Raw genomic sequence first — 21,855 nt, 5'->3', positions numbered from 1 at the left:
TTACATCACATTCAAGTAGTTTTGTTAAATATAAAAAAAAGTCCTTATCTAAATAATGAACAGTTATCTATACTAGATTGGTTCTAAAATATAATTTTGAAATGATCGAAAATACATAGTACCCGGAATATGTAACATTTAATTTAGAATCTATCCTGGGACAAATGGTTGGGGAATAAAAACAAAAAGATAAAGAGACCTCAGACGAGGGTAATTGGAAATGAATAACCAGGAAACAACAGACAGGGTTTGTTTTAAGCATTAAAAATACATTGGCCTTCATTTGTTCATAATTTAGATATCTATTACAGCAGATATTTTTAATGCATACATTTTTATAGACTGACCAAAAATTGGGGACAAGACAAGATTGCCATTGTTTCAAATACTTTCCATCCTCAATCTTAAGCCTAATGGCACTATATAATATAAGGCAGGTGTTACATTTAAAAGAGGACGAAGTCCCGGCTTGGCTATCTGTATAATTCAGCAATACTTTTTGGTAATCAGATATACTGTGTACAAATAAATTTTACCGGAAAAATGTACAAATAAATTTCATGGGTAATCATATGCTTAACAGCAAGGTAGCCTACGTCAACAGTGTGAATGCACAAATGCAACTGTTGTGGAAAAAAGCTAACGATTTAGGATTCACTAGTATATTGATTTTTCTTTTTATTGGTTTTCTAACACGATCTTACATAACTGGGCAACTAGGGCAAAGAAGACGGTAAGAGTTCCATATGGCACCCCCACCATACTAAAAGAACACAATAATGTATTACAGTTTATTCTGTGGGGGTGCCATATGGAACTCTTTCCAACTACTAGTCTGAAGACCAATATTCTGACATTATTCTTATGTGTCTAATAAAATTGAGAATGGAAATGGGGAATGTGTCAAAGAGACAACAACCCGACCAAAGAGCAGAAAACAGCCGAAGGCAACCAAAGGGTCTTCAATACAGCGAGAAAATCCCGCACCCCGAGGTGTGCTTCAGCTGGCCCCTAAACAAAAATATGTACTAGTTCAGGAATAATGCGTTCAAAGTTTTGCAAATACTTACTAGTCTGAATACAATTTTTCTAGCCTAGGGCATCAGACTAGTGCCTAACGGTGCAGACTGCTGTTTGTTACATATAATGTTATTAAAAAGGAATAACTTTTTTATGCAAACAATATTATTTTCTTTCACTTTGGGCTCTTGATATACTGTCATACATCAAAAGATTCTGATTTCAGGCAAAATAAATTTGTTACTTCTTTAAAATGTGATTAGAAATGTGTTAACATGGTTAAAAACTACAACAACAACAATAATTTATTATTATTATAAGAAGGTTACACAGTTAGTTATATAACTAATATTCCCTGAGGCCCTCATCTTAGAAAAGCATAAAAAAAATCGTTAAAAACAGATACATGGCAATCATTAGTATAAAAGTCAAGTACAATGATAATGTTTATTACAACTGCATAAGATATTATCATAAGTTAATGTCTGATTCATTTATTGCATTAAAAACACCATACTCCTTCCAAATAGCAAATGTCATCTTATAATTGATGATAAAACACAATGCACAAGCATTCAAATGACAATGGTGTTTAACCTTTTCTTTATCTTATTGAACGTTTTTCGAACATGATATAATACATGTATGCTACCAAGTTACCAAATCATCACAGATTTTACATATTTTGAAGTTTTAATTATTTCATCCAGCCAATAAGATTTATTGTATATATAATGATGGATCTGCATGTTAAGTTATTGCTTGAAAACAGACAGTTCATTCCATAGTCAACCCATCACAGTCAACTGAGTATTGTATAATTTTTTTCTTTGATATAGTACAGGTACTTTGAATCATACTTATGTAAGTTTAATAAAATTGAGAATGGAAATGGGGAATGTGTCAAAGAGACAACAACCCGATCATAGAGCAGACAACAGCCGAAGGCCACCAATGGGTCTTCAATGCAGCTAGAAACTCCCGCACCCGGAGGCGTCCTTCAGCTGGCCCCTAAACAAAAATGTATACTAGTTCAGTGATAATGGACGTCATACTAAACTCCAAATTATACACAAGAAACTAAAATTAAAAATGATACAAGACTAACAAAGGCCAGAGGCTCCTGACTTGGGACAGGCGCAAAAATGCGGCGGGGTTAAACATGTTTTTTGAGATCTCAACCCTCCCCCTATACCTCTATAATAGTATGCATTATGATAAAGTCACAATTTTGCATGCATATATGATTTTATTTTTCAGACAATACTTGAATGTAGAGTTTGTGATGACGTGTTTCGTTTCCAAGGAGATAAGGTTCCACGGTTGTTGATGTGTGGTCATACAGTTTGTCATCAATGTCTAACCAGATTGCAAGTTCATGGCACTTCTATCCTGTGTCCATTTGACAGACAGCCCACAGAAATTGGTGATTCTGGTGTATGGGGATTGAAGAAAAATTTTGCATTGCTAGAATTGCTAGAGAAATTACAGTTTACAACTCAAAATGCATCAAACATAAATCTCTTTGCACAACAAAACTTAGATAAGGAAAAGGAGGTAATATACAAAATTGATGTGTTTTAGTAAATAGTTCTTTATGCCCAAATCAAACATACTTCTATACAACTAGTGTTCATACTTGAAATGATTGTTAGTACTAAATCTTTTGTCAATGTGTTATTTTTCAATTCATTCAGACCACAAGGCAAGGAAATAATACATTAACAGTTGTCATGCAAAAGGCTCCTCAAAATTACAAAATATGCTGGGAAATTTAATTAATAAAAAGCATTTATGTGATCCCTCAATTCTCCCTGGAGTCTTCCTGATGAGTCTTCACTTGTCCCTGTTTGGCTGCCAGGGAGAAGTCACTTTTTAAAAATTAGTACATTCATAGAAAATTGTCTTATACTACTTGTTTATGAAAGAAAATCAGCACACATATTTAAAATTTTTAGGGCATTCACAAACATTGGTGAATCCCTAGTAGGATATTACATTGCACTAGCTTGGGAGTGTATTGGATAGATCTCCTAAGAGGAATAAGGTTCTAACATATGATTTAACCTTTTTAGTATATTGCAAAACTTACAAGATGACAAAAACAATGTTTACCTACTGATGAGGTTATCTTTTTAAAGCAAACTCACAAATGTTATGTTTTACAGGGAATATAGCATATCTATTCAATAACATTGCATTATGTGGATTCATTGGTGGCTCAACTTGTGTACGGTACTACTGAATTGTCTCCCTTAGCACATTTAAAAAAAATATTATTCTTTAACATTTATACAATCAAAACACAAATCTGATATGAAAAAAGCACCAATTTTTTTTCTGTATGCAAAACAATATTAAAAAAAATAAATACTGTAGGTTTCATCATTTGTATTCAAATGATATCTAATAACATTTATTTCAGTATTCAAATTCAAATGATTTCTAATTACATGTATTTCGGTATTTAATTTCAAATAATTTTTAATTACAGTTGGATATTCCATGTGATGAGAATGAACTTCACACGGCTGTTTTATACTGTATGACATGTAGTACACACTTGTGTGTAGAGTGTGCAGAACTTACACATTCCACCAGAACACTGGCGCGACACAAAAGAGTTCCATTATCTGAAAAACCAAAAGAGAATCCAAAATGTCCATATCATCCAATGCATTTGGTAGAATTTGCTTGTTTAGAAGAAGATTGCAAAAATAATCCTTTGATGTGTTATATATGTAAAGATTATGGTAGACATGTTAAACATAGGGTAAGACTTAAATTGCATTGTTACTATTAGTGAAACTAGTTAAATAACCATACATTGTCTTATGGTGTAATACCACCAAATCATAGTATGTCACATCCGGTTGCATATGAAAAAGGGTGGAAAAAAAATATTCCCTTGAATTTGACAGTTGTAGGAAATTAATCCTACTTTTCATTGCAGTAAAATATTTCTGAGTCATAAACATATATCTTGTGTGTTTCAAAGCACCATTCTTTTTTTATTTGGTGTTTCTATAAAATATTTTGGAAACTTGAGGTTACATGGTTACTAAAGCTTGTAAATAGGAAAGAAAGGGGTGGAAATTTGATTGGTTAACATCCAGTGATGGTTATTATCTTATATGCAATGAAATGTTATATAAAATTTTGTCTGTAGTACTGGATAGGATAAAACTTTACTCATGCCAAGTATTTCTTTATTTGAAACAAAGATAAATTCTGCACAATTTTTTGAAAAGTGCAAATTTAACAAAGACTAATAGGGGAAAAACAATGGCAGTATTACACCTTATGATATCAAATTAATTTGTGTTAAATGAAGCTGGTTGAAATGTGAAGCTCACCAAGCACTCATCAAGAGAGAGGAAAATCAGGTAGATATTCATAATGCATCAGATCTTGAAGTACAAACTAACCATAAAGAAATGGACCAGCTTTTGTTGTTCTTCATCTGGTCAGTACTTCATTAAAAAGTAGATGATGTTATACAAAGCATAAATCATCACATGAATACTGTTATTTTTGCAGTTGGAAGACATTTTTTCCTGTTTTCTCAGGAAAGTCAATTTTGCTTTAACTGATATTCAAACAAAATTCATAGTTGATTGACTGTTATGTATTTCTTTACCACTTACATAATTATGGGTAAGATTATAGTTTTAATTAAATTTATTTATAATTATAAAATGACAGTTTTAAATCACACATTGGTCATCAATAATATTATACAATTTGTATATATATATTATTCTCTGTAGAACTTCTACAAACAAAATGTACAAGATTAGGCACTGTTTGCTACCTCATGTCTTATATTTTCATAAAACTGTTATTTTGTAGCATTCTCTATTGGACTCTGAAGCAACGAATGTAAGGACATCAATAACAAATGCTGTACAGCAAATCAAATCCTTTGGGGAAGAAGTAGCTGATTCAGCAAGAAAATTGGGTGTGACCATACAACAGATAGAGGGTGGTGTGCAATTATTACAGAGTCCTGATGGGGCTACATCTACACAGAGGGTAGGTATATGGACTAATGAGTCACAAATTGAGGGCATTGTATATTAACTACCGTCTTTATAATTCTATATCTCAACATTTAATGTCACAAATATGTATACTAGGTACTATGATGTAAAGACATATCCAGTTGTGTTTTACCATTGTTTAGTATTGCAAATAAAGATCTCCCAGATCCTTTTGTAATCTGTGTAATCAATTATTACTGGACATGATAATTAACAAATGCAGGATATAAAGTTATTAGTGTCTCCCTTTACATAGATACAGTTTTACAGATATTATAGACAGAATGGAAAAATCAATTTCCATGGCATAGAAGAAATTGTTTATTTTCCATGAAATGGACTCGCAAGGAGCACAGTTCAGTGTCAGACATTACACAAAATAAGGTACAAAGTTCAAAAACTTTGAACATATATTATGTTGTACACAATTATTTCCTGCATTTTGTGTGGCAGATTATTCATTCTAATCCTATCTTGGGCAAGATTAAGTTTTTATAATTCTTACGAGGCCAGATTATTCATATTGGAGTTCCAAATCCTCCTCCATCCTCCCGCAGCTTGCAATGGTTACTTCCTATTACTTATTTAAAAGATCTGATGGTCCTACACCTACACAGAGGCAGTGTATATTTAGAATGACGAATGGATAAATAAATAAATGTTGAGGATATATGTAGAAAGATTGCATTATTAAAGTATAAAATATATAAAAAGAACACCAGAAATTACCAAAGTACAACAGGTAACAATAACCACCAAAAACCAAGTCCTCAAAGAAAATAGAGAAAAAAACAAAGATCATTGAACAAGACATGGTCAAGATGCCTCACTTAGTACAAGCACAATATGTGTTTGGGTTACACCAATTTTACATGTGCTCAATCCTCCACATTTACCTATCTAGACCATATATCATGAAAGTAAAACACACAATAAAAATCTGCCCAGTCCATGTACCTACAGGATGAACACCAACTTGAACAAGAAAATAAAAGAAGGCACATGGAAAGCAGAGTGAAAATGTGCTTGTCTCATTGGCAGTCATACCACTATTTTTATATTGCTATTACAGGAAGCTAGCTAATGAATGAACGAACAAAGAAATTACTGTACTTGTTCATGTAATTTGTATTCTATTGTTGAATTTAGAAAGATTGAAAATAACATATTGTAATAGTAGCATTTTCTTACCTCTAATTTTAGGTTCCAGGTACTGCAGAACAGTCAAGGGCAAAAATTAAACAGTATTTTTATGATTTACGAGAGACATTGAACAGACAGGAAGTGGCTGCCTTGACAACTGTTGACACACATATTCGTGAGAAACTTTGTATGCTTCGACAACAACAGGAAGATATGGCAATCTTGCTGTCCCAAATATCTGCAGTTTGCCACCAGTGTGAAATCACATTGCAACAAGTAATATTATGTTTGTTTTTTTTCTAAACTGGATTCTTATCTTCGTAATAACATGAAATTATGTAATGGATAGAATTTTAAAAATGTATAAAGTAGGTTCCATGGTTTTGACTGTTTTAGCAATAATCTTTTATTAGCTTTAAGTGATTGAAATACTATTATTTTGGATCTCCACTACAACTAACCTTAATTTTGTACCCTTTAACCAAATGACTGGTAAAAATATCCCTTTTCATGTTTTTGATTTGCATTGTTGCTAGTGAAAGAATAAGTAAGTTTGCAGGAACATGTTTTTAATTTTTGTTATGATGAAACACTGGAAATCAATATATTGATGTTTTTTCATATATGTAAGAACTTTTTTTAACATATGATAATTTGTATTTAGTTACGGTTAAAATTTCTCTAGGAAATGTTTAAAATGCTGAAATATTCAAAATAATCTTACTGCAGGATATGTATTTCAAGAACATAATAACAAAATAAATACATATTTATGAACAATAAGTTTATCTAACATTTTGTCTAAACATAGGTAAAATAGTATTAAAGCATATTTCATTGGAAAAGAGAAGAAAACATCCTCGTAAAATTTATTTAACATAAAAAAAACTACAGGATAAAAAGAGTTACCTCCCATCTTATAGTTAATCTTGAATTATGTATGATATTTTTATATCCAACATATTTTTAAATCATATTTTGAATAGGATAACCTGAAGTAAAAAAATCTTAATTGTTTCAGGATGCAGCTAAGATTTTGTTAGCTAAACAAGACGTGAAGACTTTATTGGAGACAATACAGAAACAACAACAACAGTTTTCTGATGTTCCAGAACAATTGCCATTAGATCCTGCTATACCAATAACATTTACAAAGGTCATCGTTTTATATGTTTTATTTATTTGGAAACTCATGTTCTGCTTTTATGCTGTAAACGGGTACAGATAATAACTAGATATATGAAGATGTGGTATGAGTGCCAATAAGACAACTCTCCATCCAAGCCACAATTTGTAAAAGTAAACCATTATAAGTCAAAGTACGGCCTTCAACACGGAGCCTTGGCTCACACCGAACAGCAAGCTATAAAGGGCCCCAAAAATGACTAGTGTAAAACCATTCAAACAGGAAAAGCAACGGTCTAATCTATATAAAAAACGAGAAACAAGAAACACTTATGAACCACATCAACAAACGACAACCAACGTAATCCATTAAAACCTAAATTATTTAGAAATAAAAAAGTTTGATTGGCAGTATTTGAAAAAAAAAAAAAGCAACACACATAAATGTTTGTCACGTTCCCCACTTTGCATTTTAATTAGAAGATAGAGGATGGGTCCAACTTTTCATGCTCCAGATCTCCTGAACCTTGGTTATACATGAAAAGGGGATAAAAATATATGAAAATTATACATTGGAAATGTATGACGTATGGCCATCTTTGAATTCTTGAAAGTCTTTCCTATGGAAGGCTGAAGTTCAGTTTGAAGAATTTCTTGAAGGAGCAGGATCAGCAAAGCCTTAATTTGGCCCAATTCATTTTCATGTTTATTTTGTTCCTTTCAATGAGAAATATATGCAATTTTGTAACAAAAATAATGAAAAGAAATCATTTTGTACAATATTTTTAATGGAAAAGATGAAGATAATATACAAGAAGACATTTTTTTCAAAGACGTTCATATACGTAACAGTATAAAGTACTAATGGACAAATTTTTATTTTTTTACAAAACAAAAGGGGCATGTCATAGATTGATTATTTTTCACATTTATTTTCTTTTTCAGGATAACCGTGTTCATATTGGTCCAAAGATAGAGATGAGGGTTGTAACCCTTGGTTTAGATGATGCTGGAAAAACTAGTATCTTATTTAAATTAAAACAAAATGAATTTATACAAACTATTCCAACAATAGGTAAGGAATGTTTCAGATTTTTGATTGTTGCCCTTTTTTGAAAGGTTATTTTTTTAATTGCATATGCACTTGGCACTGTCAACAAATAATTCTGAATACTTGATATGGAGATTTTTCTTCAAATTTTACTTATAAAAAGAATTAAGAAATAATGAAAGTTGTTCTGCAGGTACAGATGGTAATTATATTAATGACATTAAAATGATGTCTGAAGTTGTATAGCCAGAACATTTTTGCAGTAAACAAGAACTACAAATGCTTGAAACAAACTTGGCATATATCTCACACATGATGGAATTTTACAGGCTACACTTTATAAGAGAAGAGATAACAACACACAATGTAGTGAACTGTATTCAACACACAACGTAATAACTGTATTCATATCTGTGATACATATTACATCACCACACTGTTAAGATATTTTTTTAACATACGTGCTTTCAAGCAGTATTTATTTAATAGATTGTCAGCTAAAACAAAGGTATCCATACCATTATTTACTCAGAATTGCAAACATATTAAGTTAATTAGTGTTGTGACATACATCTGAATTTCTTGCGGGTGTTTATTGCAGATTTTCGTTATGTTTTTTGTTACTTTTTTCTTGCAGACTGCTTGCCTATACCTTTGTATTAGATTCTGACAGTATATTCTGTCACACTTACCAAATGCCTATTGTTTCTGCACACTTTAAAAAAGAACTTACATATCAAACTGAGTCATATTCTTTTATCTCCTAGGTTTTAATGTAGAAACAATAGAATATAAGAATTTGAAGTTTACAATTTGGGATGTTGGAGGACAACATAAGATAAGGCCATTGTGGAAGCATTATTACTTCAATACTCAAGGTAATAAAACCTTCATATATCAGTGTTTCTTAAGGATGTACTTAGGTGAAATTAAAAAAATCTAGAATTTAAAATTGATACTATAAGACAGAGAAGAGCATTAGTTAAGGAAAAAAATTAGCTTAAAATATTGATAGGTTATGGAGCTCCTTTTCGAGATAATTAATTTTTAAAAAAGGCCAGAATAGGCTGACTCTGACTTTTACCTTATGTTTGCATTGGTATTATTTGGGTCTCAAATTGAAAGAAAAGAAATCTAGAATCCGCTTAAATTTTGGTAAATGACCTTTTATGAGGTATTGACGTCTTATATGAAAAGAAAAATGGGTGTTATGGGGCAAAATATTTTACCCTGTAACGTAGGAAAAAAACCAAGGAGTCCGAACATCTGACAAAAATTCCGAAACCTGACCTAAGTACATCCTTAATACATATTTATAGTGCTTATGAAAACTTCTATCAGGAAAGAATGTAAAAAATGATGAACAAATACTTTGTATGATTGAAACTTTATTTAACTACCATTTAATGAAGTGGGTGTGTATAGCAATCATTGTGTTGTTCACTTGTCCTCAGTCTGCACATAGTATACCTTACTCTTCCAAAACCAGTAATCAGGTGTAAATAAAACTTTTAGAATATATTGATAACTTATGTCTTTGTGCACCTTTTACTTTATTCTTTATGTTGGCTACGTAACCCTCATTAAAACAGATACATACATGTAGCCATATCTTTATAAATTTGTGAGAGGGATGAGAATTTGTTAGCACTTCTCCTAGTTTTTAACTGGATTTTCGAAGTAAAAATCGGTTATTGATTTAATCCATTTCTGTACAAAGGGAAATAATTCATTTTTTAAAAGATTTTTAAAAGACATGTATTAATGATAAATGACATTTTGGATTTTTTTTTCTTTTCTTTGGTAAATTGTTTGAAGAATTTTGTGGTAGGTTTGTTTGTTATTCTGTATAAACTAATTTTCTGAATGCTAAATATATATATATTTTTTTTATGAAGTGAACTCCTTTAATTAGATAATAATCTATTTTTATTAAAGGATATATTTCATTACATTTAAAGTTGTTGACATTGATAGATAAGTTACAGATCTATATTAGTTTGTGACAAATGAAAGAAAAAATATTTGGAACTATTAATTATATTTGATTATAATTTGAAAATAGATATACATTGTGTTACATCATATCTAATTTTAGAGAACTATTTTTAGTGATTAAATCATATCTAATGTTAGAGTACTATGTTAAACCTTATTTCTGTTCGAAGGGAAATAACTCAAACTTATTCCATGAACCAGTAATGATAACATCAAAATTTCTTTATAACTATTTTTTTTAAGTCATGTGTGTTTTGAAGGTAGATGTCACAGTTGTTATGTGGTATTTTATTTTTGTTGTGTGTGTTAATGTTTAATTTTTACATGATCCTGTTTGGGGTTCAGATTTGCAAATATCATTTTCATTATTAATTAGATAATAATCTATTTTAAATATTCAATCACAATCCAAATTCAGAGCTGTTTTAAGCTTAAATGTTGTGTCCATACTTGCTCAACTGTTCAGGGTTTGACCTCTGCAGGAAAATCCAGTTTGCTGTCACTTGACAGCCTCTTGTTATAATTGAATTTGAAATTCATTAAACTGCTTTTAATCTACATTGTACTACTTCAATGATAATGCTAATGATACTTGATTTCTGGTAGATACCACCTTATAAAATATCTTCAAAGAGAGGTAAATCAGACATGAAAGCTGTAATATTTATTTTGGTCCAGAATGAATGAACTGCCCTATTGACCTGGGATCATTTGGGGGAAAATGTGTCAAGGACATTGTGTCGTGAAGATATTTGCATTGTGATGTCAAATTTTTCCAGGAAAAAGCACCAATTGCAAGACCTAAGTTTTAGGTCTTGAATTTTTTTAGTGTAATTTAATTTTTAAATATTCATATAAACATATCATCTCCCTTAAGGACCTCCTCAGTTTAACTTTCCTTAAATTTACTGGAAAATAATTTTATATCACAAGAAAAGCTTTTTCATTGTTTTTCTTCATCAAGACATTGCTGAAAGGTCTTCAACAGTGTGTTTAAGATCTCACTCCTTATAATAAAGTCAGTTCAGCTCTTAATGTTGACTAATATGTTGTTTTAGACTGGGCCCAAGTTAGTGGTGTAACATCTTACAAAGTCTACCCGAATTATTTGCCCTATACATACCTTATTTCCTGCCAAGTTATCAAACATATACCTCAATGTGGCCCGTGGTTGTCTTGTATTTTTTTGTGCAGATAATTTTGTTTTATGATTGTTTTATTTAATTTTTAGCTGTAATATATGTGATAGACAGTAATAATAAAGATCGACTAGCAGAAGCACAAAATGAACTTGCCAAATTAGTACAGGAAAAAGAATTGAGAGAAGCGTCATTGCTTATTTTTGTTAATAAACAGGTAATGTATAATTCATACATTTAAACATAGAATCTAAAGTTGATATACAGTTATTTGACAGTAAAATGAAAAGATATTATTTGGATGTGACGGATACAATATTTCAAATATATAAAAAAAAAAAGAATACTACAGAATATTAAAGATTATATAATAAAGCAAGCCTCACATTTCTACCAGTTTAAGCATCATACAAATAAATTTTATATTCCATGACAATGTATGGTAATTCCATTTATATGTATCAACATTCCCTATGTTTAAACTAGTAAAATTCTTTTATAATTTGCATACCTACAAATACTTGAATCAGACTGGTTTGTTAATTTTTTTTCCCTTGGTTAGATAGACCATGTTACCGAAACTACTTTCGTGACCTATATTAACACTATGTTGATTTCACTGTGTTCTAGTCATGCGTGGTACACATGCATGGGATCCAGGGGTTCCAAGGAAAATTGATATTGAAACTGTTATTTCTAATCTTATGCATAGCAAAAAGATACAATGCATTAGAGCTTGGAAAATGTTTAAATTAAGATCAAATAATATTCTGCAAAACATGACTTCATTCAACTGAAAAGTCTCAAGCTGAAGGTTATTCCATTACTTTTAGTCTTCAAATTCAGATAATATCGCATTAAAAGGGAGTTTTTGAGATAGGTGTTATTTCATTTTAGATTGAATTGCATTAATCGAACATTTATGCATTTGTGCAAGTCAAAATTGCTGCTAACTCCTTAGTTACAACATGTAAATTGTGGAATTGACTGTAAATGGTAGCCAATGAACAAAAAATCATTATTTAAAAATTGCAAAATAATTGGGTTAAGAATTATAAGGATTAAACACAATTTTTTAGAGGTTATTGATGTGTAAATTGGGTGGCTGACATACAAACTTAACATAAAAGTCCTTGGTACTTTTAAAATTCTGCAAAACATGATGTCATTCGACTGAAAAGTCTCGAGCTGGACTTTTATTTAGTTTTTGAATTAATCGCCTCAGTTTACACATCAATAACTATAATTCTATAGTAACATCATTTGTTATTTTCAAATATAATACCAAAACACTAGCAGAAATATTCATTGGTTTTGCTAGGGACAAGTATTTCTATGGTGATGTCTACATTTAACACAATAATGTATCTTTATTACCTCTAGGATATACAACCATGTGTTTCAATAGAAGAAGTAACAGAATCGTTTGGACTTTTTAAGTTATGTTGTAATCGTAGTTGGCATATACAGGCCTGTGATGCTAACAGTGGATATGGACTAAAGGATGGATTAGAGTGGTTATCTAGACAGATGGTAGCTGCAGGGGCACCAGATCTGGCATAAAACGGGTTTACAGTGGGGAGTTTTGTGTGATTAGGACATTTTAAGGGTTTTTTAAATTGCTATTTTGTTTATTAGCTTATAAATAGATAAATTCTCCTGCTTCTTGAATCCTCCCAAGACACTTACATTTTGATTAACATCACAAATAAGTTTTGACCTTCCCAGTAACTGAAGTCACCATATGGGAGCGACACAGATATTGATACTAGCTGTACATATTAATATATAAGTAGCCGCACACTATCGAAACTTTGTCTTTGTGATTTACATAACTTTTAAAGACAATTTATAAAATTAATGTCTTGTGTATTTATAGTGGGTCATAATTGGATAATAGGAAGAAATAGCCAATCTTTAGAAGCATTAAACCTGCTACTTTTAATCTGAAGACATCTGTGCCTATTTTTCAGGTACTAGATGGTAGTTTTTTATGCCCCACCTAGGGGCATTATGTTTTTTGGTCTGTGCGTCTGTTCGTCCATCCGTCCGTTCGTCCGTCTATCCCGCTTCAGGTTAAAGTTTTTGGTCAAGGTAGTTTCTGATGAAGTTGAAGTCCAATCAACTTGAAACTTAGTACACATGTTCCCTATGATATGATCTTTCTAATTTTAATGCCAAATTAGAGTTTTGACCCCAATTTCACGGTTCACTGAACATAGAAAATGATAGTGCAAGTGGGGCATCCTTGTACTATGGACACATTCTTGTTATCTCCAGATTTAATTTATGCTGATGTTTAACATTCCTAAATGATTTGGAGAACAGGTCAATTCCTAACATATCATTATACAAATCTTTTAGACATGTGCAACAATTACAAATGCACTAAAAATTGGAGTTCTTTCCTGTGATTAAAAAATTTTATAACCTCTCCGCTTCAGCTAGTACCAATATCTGGTGTCGCTTCCATACGGTGAAAGCAAATACAAAAACAAAATATCTTTAAAACTTACTTGTATGACTCCCTTAACTTTGATGAAACCAGCTAATTTTTTTGTCAACTTATCCTACAAAATATATGTACAGTGTATAAGAGATTTACTACTTGTTCAAATGAATCTTTGTACATATACTGCAATAGGACAATTTAGATAAGAAGTAACCATATTGCTAAAAGATACAATTTGAGAAAAACTACTGGTATATTGAAAAGTTCACATGTTACTGAACATATTTTAAAGCTATATAACAATAATTGTCTTACTATTTAATTATGTCTCCCCTTCAAAAAAGGGAGACATTATGTTTTAGTAGTGTTTCTTCTTCTTATGGTTTTTCAACCTTGTCAAGGCCATAACTTTTTTATCTTTTGACACTGGCTTTATATATTTGGCATGATGGTGTATTACTAAAAGATGGTGTGTCCAATATCATCATGACCTCAAGGTCAAAATACTTGATTTTTTGACACTTTCGTTTTTATGACATCATCAAGTACGCACCAGAATCTTCAGATCTTGCTTGCAGTGGAAATATATTTCCATAACAGGATTTATAGCAGGAGGGTAACTTATTATCATCTTTATTAAAAAAAAGAGGCTACATCAGTCATCAAAGTTCTTCCTAATACAGCTTCCACAATGTTAGAAAAGGAAGATTCAACTTAAATCCCTAATCACTCACAATCTTCCAATATGTATGAGTGTTCATATTTGTCATCAATAGCATTCTTGGCATGGCAATCAGAGCTGTTGTCAGAAACTTGAGAATCTTTGTCATTAAAATGTTCACCAGAAAAGGTTCACTGGCAGTACTGGTTTTATATGAGCTTTAAGATGGACATAGCATTATGAATGGCTCTTTTTGAGCTGGAGATGGACACAAAGGATACAAAATGTACATATCAAATCATAATTGAGATTGACCAACATGAAAGTAGATTTTGGTTTGATTATGTCTTATAAACATTATAAATATGAATGTAATCTAAAATATTTATTGTATTATTAGATGGATGAATTTAGTTTATCGAGTACACTTCATATAGCTGTATTTTTCTTTTAAAAAAAGTCTTTTGAAGTACATTCTCGTTCATTTTCACAATATTTGAATGTAAGGTTCATTATGATTTTTTTTATTTTGATATGCATAAGAATTAATGAGCATTTTATTGATCAATAGGTAAAACATTGGGGGAAAAAAACAATAATGACAAATTCAAGAAAAGTCGTTGGATGACCTAGGCAATATGTCAAAGAAGCTTTTGTAATGATGCTAGCTGAGGTGCTTAAGTGGTAATATTTGATCATTAGAAGTTTTTTTGGGTTCTTGATTTTTTTTAATGGTGATTTGAACATGAAAATACTTTCTGTTGTTATTATTATTTGTTAAGTATTTTGTTATTAGCATTTTCAATTTGTACCTCTATGAATGTGCTGCTGTTATATAATACTGGTATTAAATTATAAAATAGTTATATTCGTTTTTATTGATGTTATTTTGTTGCCAGATAAAGGAAGGGTACAAAGACTTCTTTTCAAGCAGTAATATATTTTTTTAGTTTGACTTATAAACACATTGTCTAATTTTTCCCAAATCATGTTTATAGTTGGTGAGTTTTGTTGAGTTTTGTTATGTCGAGCAAAAGGTGGATGGGAAAAAGAAGGTACATATTGTGTAATCATCCACCTACAGTTCTTAACCCAGAAAAAAGTCCCAGATCCTCAAACTTAAGCATAAATTTTCAACATCATTCTACATTGAGGATACTTATTTTGTGTAATCAACACCCCTGCAGTTGTCATTCCTGGACCTTCAAACTGTTTAAATGCTTGCGTATAAAATAAAGATGTAAATCTCACTTTTTTACACAGTAAAGACTTAGAGACTGTTAGCAGCTTTCTCAAAAGATTAACCTTAGTAATTTTTCAGCAGCATTTTGATATAGTGACTCCTATTTGGTCTGTTTTAGCTTGTCTCTTTCAAGGCAGACTGTAGTTCCCTTTGATTCATAAAGTCATCACTGGATGTTAAACAACAATTCATCCATCAATGAAAAATGCTAATGTCATAATCATTTATCAAATTACAAACTAAGTACTGCAACTTTGCAAATTTGGGTCTTTTACCTATTTTTATGGCCCTGCCACAAAGTGGTCTGGGCCATATAGTGTTACCCTTATCCGTCATTCCGTCATTCTGCAACGAACAGTTATACAGACTTATTTCTAAACCCCTTCACATATTGAGCTGATTTTTAGTATGTGAGTCTAATATGATAAGTTACAGGTTGGTTCTGATCCACTGATTTTTGCTGAAATTACGGGCTTTGGACTGAAAATTACGTTAAAATAACAGTTTTATAGATTTTTTTTCTTTATGCCTTCACATATTGAGATGATTTTTAGTATGTGAGTCTACTATGATGAGTTATAGATCATTTTTACATTTAGTTCTGCTCCGCTGATTTTTGCCGAAAAAACGGGCTTTGGAATTTGAAAATTTTGTGAAAATAACAGTTTAATATAGACTATTTTTCTATACGCCTTCACATATTGAGCTGATTTTTAGTATGTGAGTCTGCTATGATGAGTTACAGATCTAGTTTACGTTTGGTTCGGCTCCACTGATTTGTGCCAAAATAACGGGCTTTTGACTTTGAAAATTTCGTGAAAATATCAGTTATACAGACTTTCATTCTCAAATTTCCACTCCTAAAAATGGCTTCAAAGTTTTTTTGTGAGTGGGGCCATTCGTGTCATTCCGACACATCCATTTATACATCTGTCATAGACATGATTTATTGTGGTACACTGTTGTTTGTCAATCCACCTGTAAACATGTCATACGAAAGCTAAAGAATTCTTTGAACAATTTCGTGATACTTGTATGGAATATACAAATCGCTGGAAGAAAGCTCCCATTGATTTTGAAATTTTTTTAGTTTGTTATTCTAGAGTTATGAGAGACTTTCATTGTCAGATGTAAGGCAATTTTTCACATATAAATCACTAACTCTGATCAAAAATACTTGAATTTTTATGCTACTGTTGGGATTGGTAAAAATAAAGTTCCATTTCAATTTGAGGAAAATTGTCTGGTTTGTCATTCCAGAGTTGACTTTAACAATCAGTTTTATGTCAATTTTTCACATGTTTTGGTAGAAGCAAGCTCTCTTTCTTGGAAATGTTCCGATTTTTTTGAGGTAAAATTATCGAATTATACTTTATTAAGCTGAGGACAACCCATGCTTTGCAAATTTTAGGGGGGGGGGGGGGGGGGGGGGGGGGTGCACGCCCGTCACGCCCCCGCCTGAATCTGCCCCCAGTGATAAGTGAACTATTTTCTCCATGTTCATTTGATTTATTCAGTTTGCATGAACTTGATTCTGTTAGTTTTATAATCAATTTTATATTTTTATATGACTGCAATAAATTTTGCGGTTGTATATTGGTATCACGTCGTCGTCGTCAGTGTCGTCCGAAGACAGTTGGTTTCCTGACAATAACTTTAGTATAATTAAATAGAAATCTATGAAATTTAAACACAAGGTTTATAACGGAAGGTTGGGATTGATTTTGGGGGTTATGGTCCTAACAGTTTAGGAATTAGGGGCCAAAAAAGGGGCCCAAATAAGCATTGTTCTAGTTTCCAGACAATAACTTGTGAAACGGTGTATGGATCTCTCTGAAATTATACCACAAGTTTCCATACCACAAAGGTATGGTTAGGATTTGCTTTGGGGTGTTATGGCTCAAACCGTTTAGGAATTAGGGGAAAAAACAAGGGTTTCCTGGTTAATGGACAATTACTTAAGACAATTTAAAAGCAGTGTAAGGGAGGTAATCCAAACACAACGTTTTGATTACCTCCCTTACACTGCTTTTAAATTATGTATTAAGAAATGTTGTATTGTCTTGAGATGATTAGCTGTCAATTTATTTTTAGAAGTTACTATTAAGAAATATTAATTTTAGCCATGATTATGTATGTCATTTTCTATATAAGACTTTTATGGTGTATTTAAATGGGTAATTATGGCTGCAAACTCCATTGGAAATTTGAATTGAGATTATGACCATATCTTGAAGGAAAGTAATTTTTGGGGGAAACAGGGGGGGGTGGTCAAAAAAAATTGTGGGGGGTCAATTTTTTCTCATTTCAGATTTTAGAAATTAAAAAGAAAAATTCTTCAAACATTATTTTTTTTGCAAAAAAAAGCGTGGGGGGGGGGGGGGGGTGTCAATATGCAACAGCATAGTGTATTGCACAAAAGCAAAAAAAAAAAAAGGGGGGGGTAAATTTTTTTTTTTTTTGTAGGGGGAGAGGGGTCAATTCGCAACAGCAAAGTATATTGCACAAAAGCAAAAAATTGAATATAAATTCAAATCATATAACCAATTCTAAGTTCTTTGACTTCAGTTATTCTGTGTCAGAAACCTATTATGAGTCAAATATTTAATTACAATCCAAATTCAGACCTGTATCAGGTGCGAATATTGTGTTCATTTTTGCCCCAACTGTTCAGGGTTGGACCTCTGCGGTCGTATCCAGCTGCGCTCCGCGAAGCAATTTATTTACATTAAGCCCATTGTGTGGTGCTATTTGACCTATTCAATTTCATGCAGGTTTGAAATAGTTCATTAATGTTTGGATATTATTTTTATTTTTAGTCATTTCTTTTGTCAATGTACTTACATATACATGTATTCACCTGAGTCCGTTATTTGATTTACACTTTATAAGAACTTTGTGGTGCATTGTTGTTTGAAATGTTAAGTTGAATGAGGTAATCTTGTGTAGTTACCGATGTCTCCTTGTGTAGTACTTATATCATAGAAACCTCTTTAATGTATAACAACATACAAAAAAGTAGATCAAATGATCCTGAATTGAGATAAGAATTAAAACAAAACAATTTAAATTAAAAACCAATTGTTCAGAGAACAATTGAAGGTCTTTCCACTTCTTACGATTCATTTTGATATGAAAATATTAAAATACGGTTTAAAGTGTCATATACAGTGTCACATGATACCTTAATGTATGCTGATTCCAAAAATATGTGGTTTCTAAACAATTTTATTGAAATAAGGGAGATAATTTGTTACTTACGGCCTGAAAAATGTCACTTCCGGTATTATTTGATAGTATACTTGACACTGATTCCCAAAGTATATGGTTCTATATACTTTAACATCAAATAAGTACAAAACAAAGCTACTTCTGGTTTACACAAAGTCATTTCCGGTTGGATTTTCAAGCTCATGTAAATTGCAACCTAAAGAAAAGAATCCCATGGCTTTATCGTGTCTAAATATGAAGTTAAAGCAAAGGTCAAAATCTAGAACGTCAATTTCAACTTTGACCTTGAGCTCAATTTCAAGGTCATAAACCAAGGACCTTTAATCAAATTACCCTAGGTCTTTATTATACTTGGTAAATGAGTTATACCACCATACATGTGATTTTAAAAATAAAAAGGGAGAAAACCCTCCTTTACAGTCAACGTACCCTTGCAATCAAAATTTACGTGTTACGACATGTGGCAACTAACAATTTAGTAAAAATAATTTGTCGATATCTTATACGGTTTTTGGAAAGAAGTGAAAATAAGCCAAAATTTTGAATATGACCTTGACCTTTGACCTTGACCTAACATTCATTTTTTTGGACCAAGGACCTCAAATCAAGAGACTCTAGGTCTCTATCACTTATGGTTTACCAGTTAGAAATTGCATAAGGGGGAATAACTCTCATATGGAGTCTCCAGATAGCTTTGATCCAAATGGTCATCCTAATCCTGAAGATGTAATGAGCAATTTGGTAAAATAAATTTGTCATAAACTTTTACGGTTGTGAAGGAGTAGTGGCCACAAGAAAAACAGTGTTTGGGGAGATAACTCTTACAACGTAAAGTGTCCGGTTAAGCAGTGTTAGTTTCAAAAGCGTATAAACTGTACGATATCATATTCCAAATATATAAGCGACATCTTATAAAACAAGAACACTACGAAAGAAAAAAATTAGGCGGAAGGAAAAAAAAATAATTAAAAACCAATTGTTCAGAGGACAATTGAAGGTCTTTCCACCCATAAAGATCTATTTTGATATAAAAATATTAAAATTTGGTTTAAAATGTCATTTCCAGCGTCAAATGATAGCTTATTGTACGATGATTCCAAAAATATATGGTTTCTATACATTTTTTTTTTAAATAAGGGAGATAATTTGTCAGTTCCGGTTAGAAAAATGTTACTTCTAGTATAATTTGAATGTTTACTTGACACTGATTCCAAAAATATATGGTTCTATATACTTTTTATATTAAATAAGTGCAAAAAATAGCTACTTCCGGTTTACATAAGGTCACTTCCGGTTGGATTTTCCAAAGTCAAATGGCTTGCAACCTAATGCAAAAAGGTCCCAGGGCTTTATCATGTATACATATGAGGTAAAAGCAAAGGTCAAAATCTAGAACGTCAAATTTACCTATGACCTTGAGCTCAATTTCAAGGTCATAAACCAAGGACCTCAAATCAAAAGACCCTAGGTCTTAATTATATATGGTTAATGAGTTATATCACCATACGCGTATTTTTAAATACAAGAGGGGAGAAAACTCCCATTTAATGTCTATGCACCCTTTCAACCAAAATGTATGTGTTACGACAGGTCGCAACTAACAATTTAGTAATAATATGTTGTCGATATCTTAAAATAAGCTAAAATCAAAATTTAGAATATGACCTTGACCTTTGACCTTGACCAAATTTTGCTTTTTTGGACCAAGGACCTCAAATCAAAAGACCCTAGGTCTCTATCACTTATGGTTTACCAGTTAGAAATGCATATCACTTATATCAAATGCATAAGGGGAAATAACTCTCATATGGAGTCTCCGGAACGCTTCGGTGAAAACCAAACTCAACATCCTGAAGATATAGCGAGCAATCTGGTAAAATAAATTTGTCGTAAACTTTTACGGTTGCTAAGGAGTAGTGGCCACAAGAAAAACAGTGTTTGGGGAGATAACTCTTACAACGTAAAGTATTCGGTTAAGCGGTTGTCAGTTTCAAAAGCGTATAAACTGTTCGATATCATATACCAAATATCTAAGCAACATCTTGTGAAACAACAATACTACGCAAGAAAAAAATTAGGCGGAAGAAAAAAAAAAAAAAAATTAAAAACCAATTGTTCAGAGAACAATTGAAGGTCTTTCCACCCATAAAGATCTATTTTGATTTAAAAATATTGAAATTCGGTTTAAAATGTCAATTCCAGCGTCAAATGATAGCTTATTGTACGCTGATTCCAAAAATATATGATTTATATACTTTTTTTTAAATAACGGAGATAATTTGTTACTTCCGGTTTGAAAAATGTTACTTCCGGTATAGTTTAAATGTTTACTTGACACTGATTCCAAAAATATATGGTTCTATATACTTTTATATTAAATTAGTACAAAAAATAGCTACTTCCGGTTTACACAAGGTAACATCCGGTTGGATTTTTCAAGGTCAAATGGCTTGCAACTTTATGCAAAAAGTCCCATGGCTTTATCATGTATACATATGAGGTTAAAGCAAAGGTCAAAATCTAGAACGTCAAATTTACCTATGACCTTGAGCTCAATTTCAAGGTCATAAACCAAGGACTTCAAATCAAAAGACCCTAGGTCTTAGATATATATGGTTAATGAGTTATATCACCATACGCGTATTTTTAAATACAAGAGGGGAGAAAACTCTAATTTAATGTTAGCACACCCTTTCAACCAAAATGTATGTGTTACGACATGTCGCAACTAACAATTTAGTAATAATAT

The 21,855-nt window shown here is 31.6% G+C and overlaps 1 protein-coding gene across 1 annotated transcript; it reads left to right on the top strand.

The window, feature by feature from the left end:
• The first annotated feature begins 96 nt into the window (after positions 1-96).
• On the top strand, positions 97-15,498 carry LOC127708372 (E3 ubiquitin-protein ligase TRIM23-like). Its single transcript, XM_052213236.1, has 10 exons — positions 97-247; positions 2,281-2,577; positions 3,515-3,793; positions 4,873-5,055; positions 6,267-6,482; positions 7,228-7,362; positions 8,277-8,406; positions 9,150-9,260; positions 11,612-11,736; positions 12,903-15,498. The coding sequence occupies exons 1-10, from the start codon at positions 221-223 to the stop codon at positions 13,080-13,082; spliced, it is 1,683 nt and encodes a 560-aa protein (XP_052069196.1). The 5' UTR covers positions 97-220; the 3' UTR covers positions 13,083-15,498.
• Positions 15,499-21,855: the final 6,357 nt, after the last annotated feature.

Source organism: Mytilus californianus, unplaced genomic scaffold (genome assembly GCF_021869535.1).
Source record: "Mytilus californianus isolate M0D057914Y unplaced genomic scaffold, xbMytCali1.0.p SCAF_1, whole genome shotgun sequence".
Classification (NCBI taxonomy): domain Eukaryota; kingdom Metazoa; phylum Mollusca; class Bivalvia; order Mytilida; family Mytilidae; genus Mytilus; species Mytilus californianus.
Note: the sequence above shows the minus strand (reverse complement) of the source record. Positions and strands in the feature narration are given on the sequence as shown.

Excerpts from the sequence above, each read along its gene's own strand:
- LOC127708372 (XM_052213236.1), top strand. The coding sequence starts at position 221 with ATGAATAACCAGGAAACAACAGACAGG. Across the intron at positions 5,056-6,266 it reads GGGCTACATCTACACAGAGG|GTTCCAGGTACTGCAGAACA; the intron begins GTAGGTATATGG and ends CTCTAATTTTAG. Across the intron at positions 8,407-9,149 it reads ACAAACTATTCCAACAATAG|GTTTTAATGTAGAAACAATA; the intron begins GTAAGGAATGTT and ends TTTATCTCCTAG.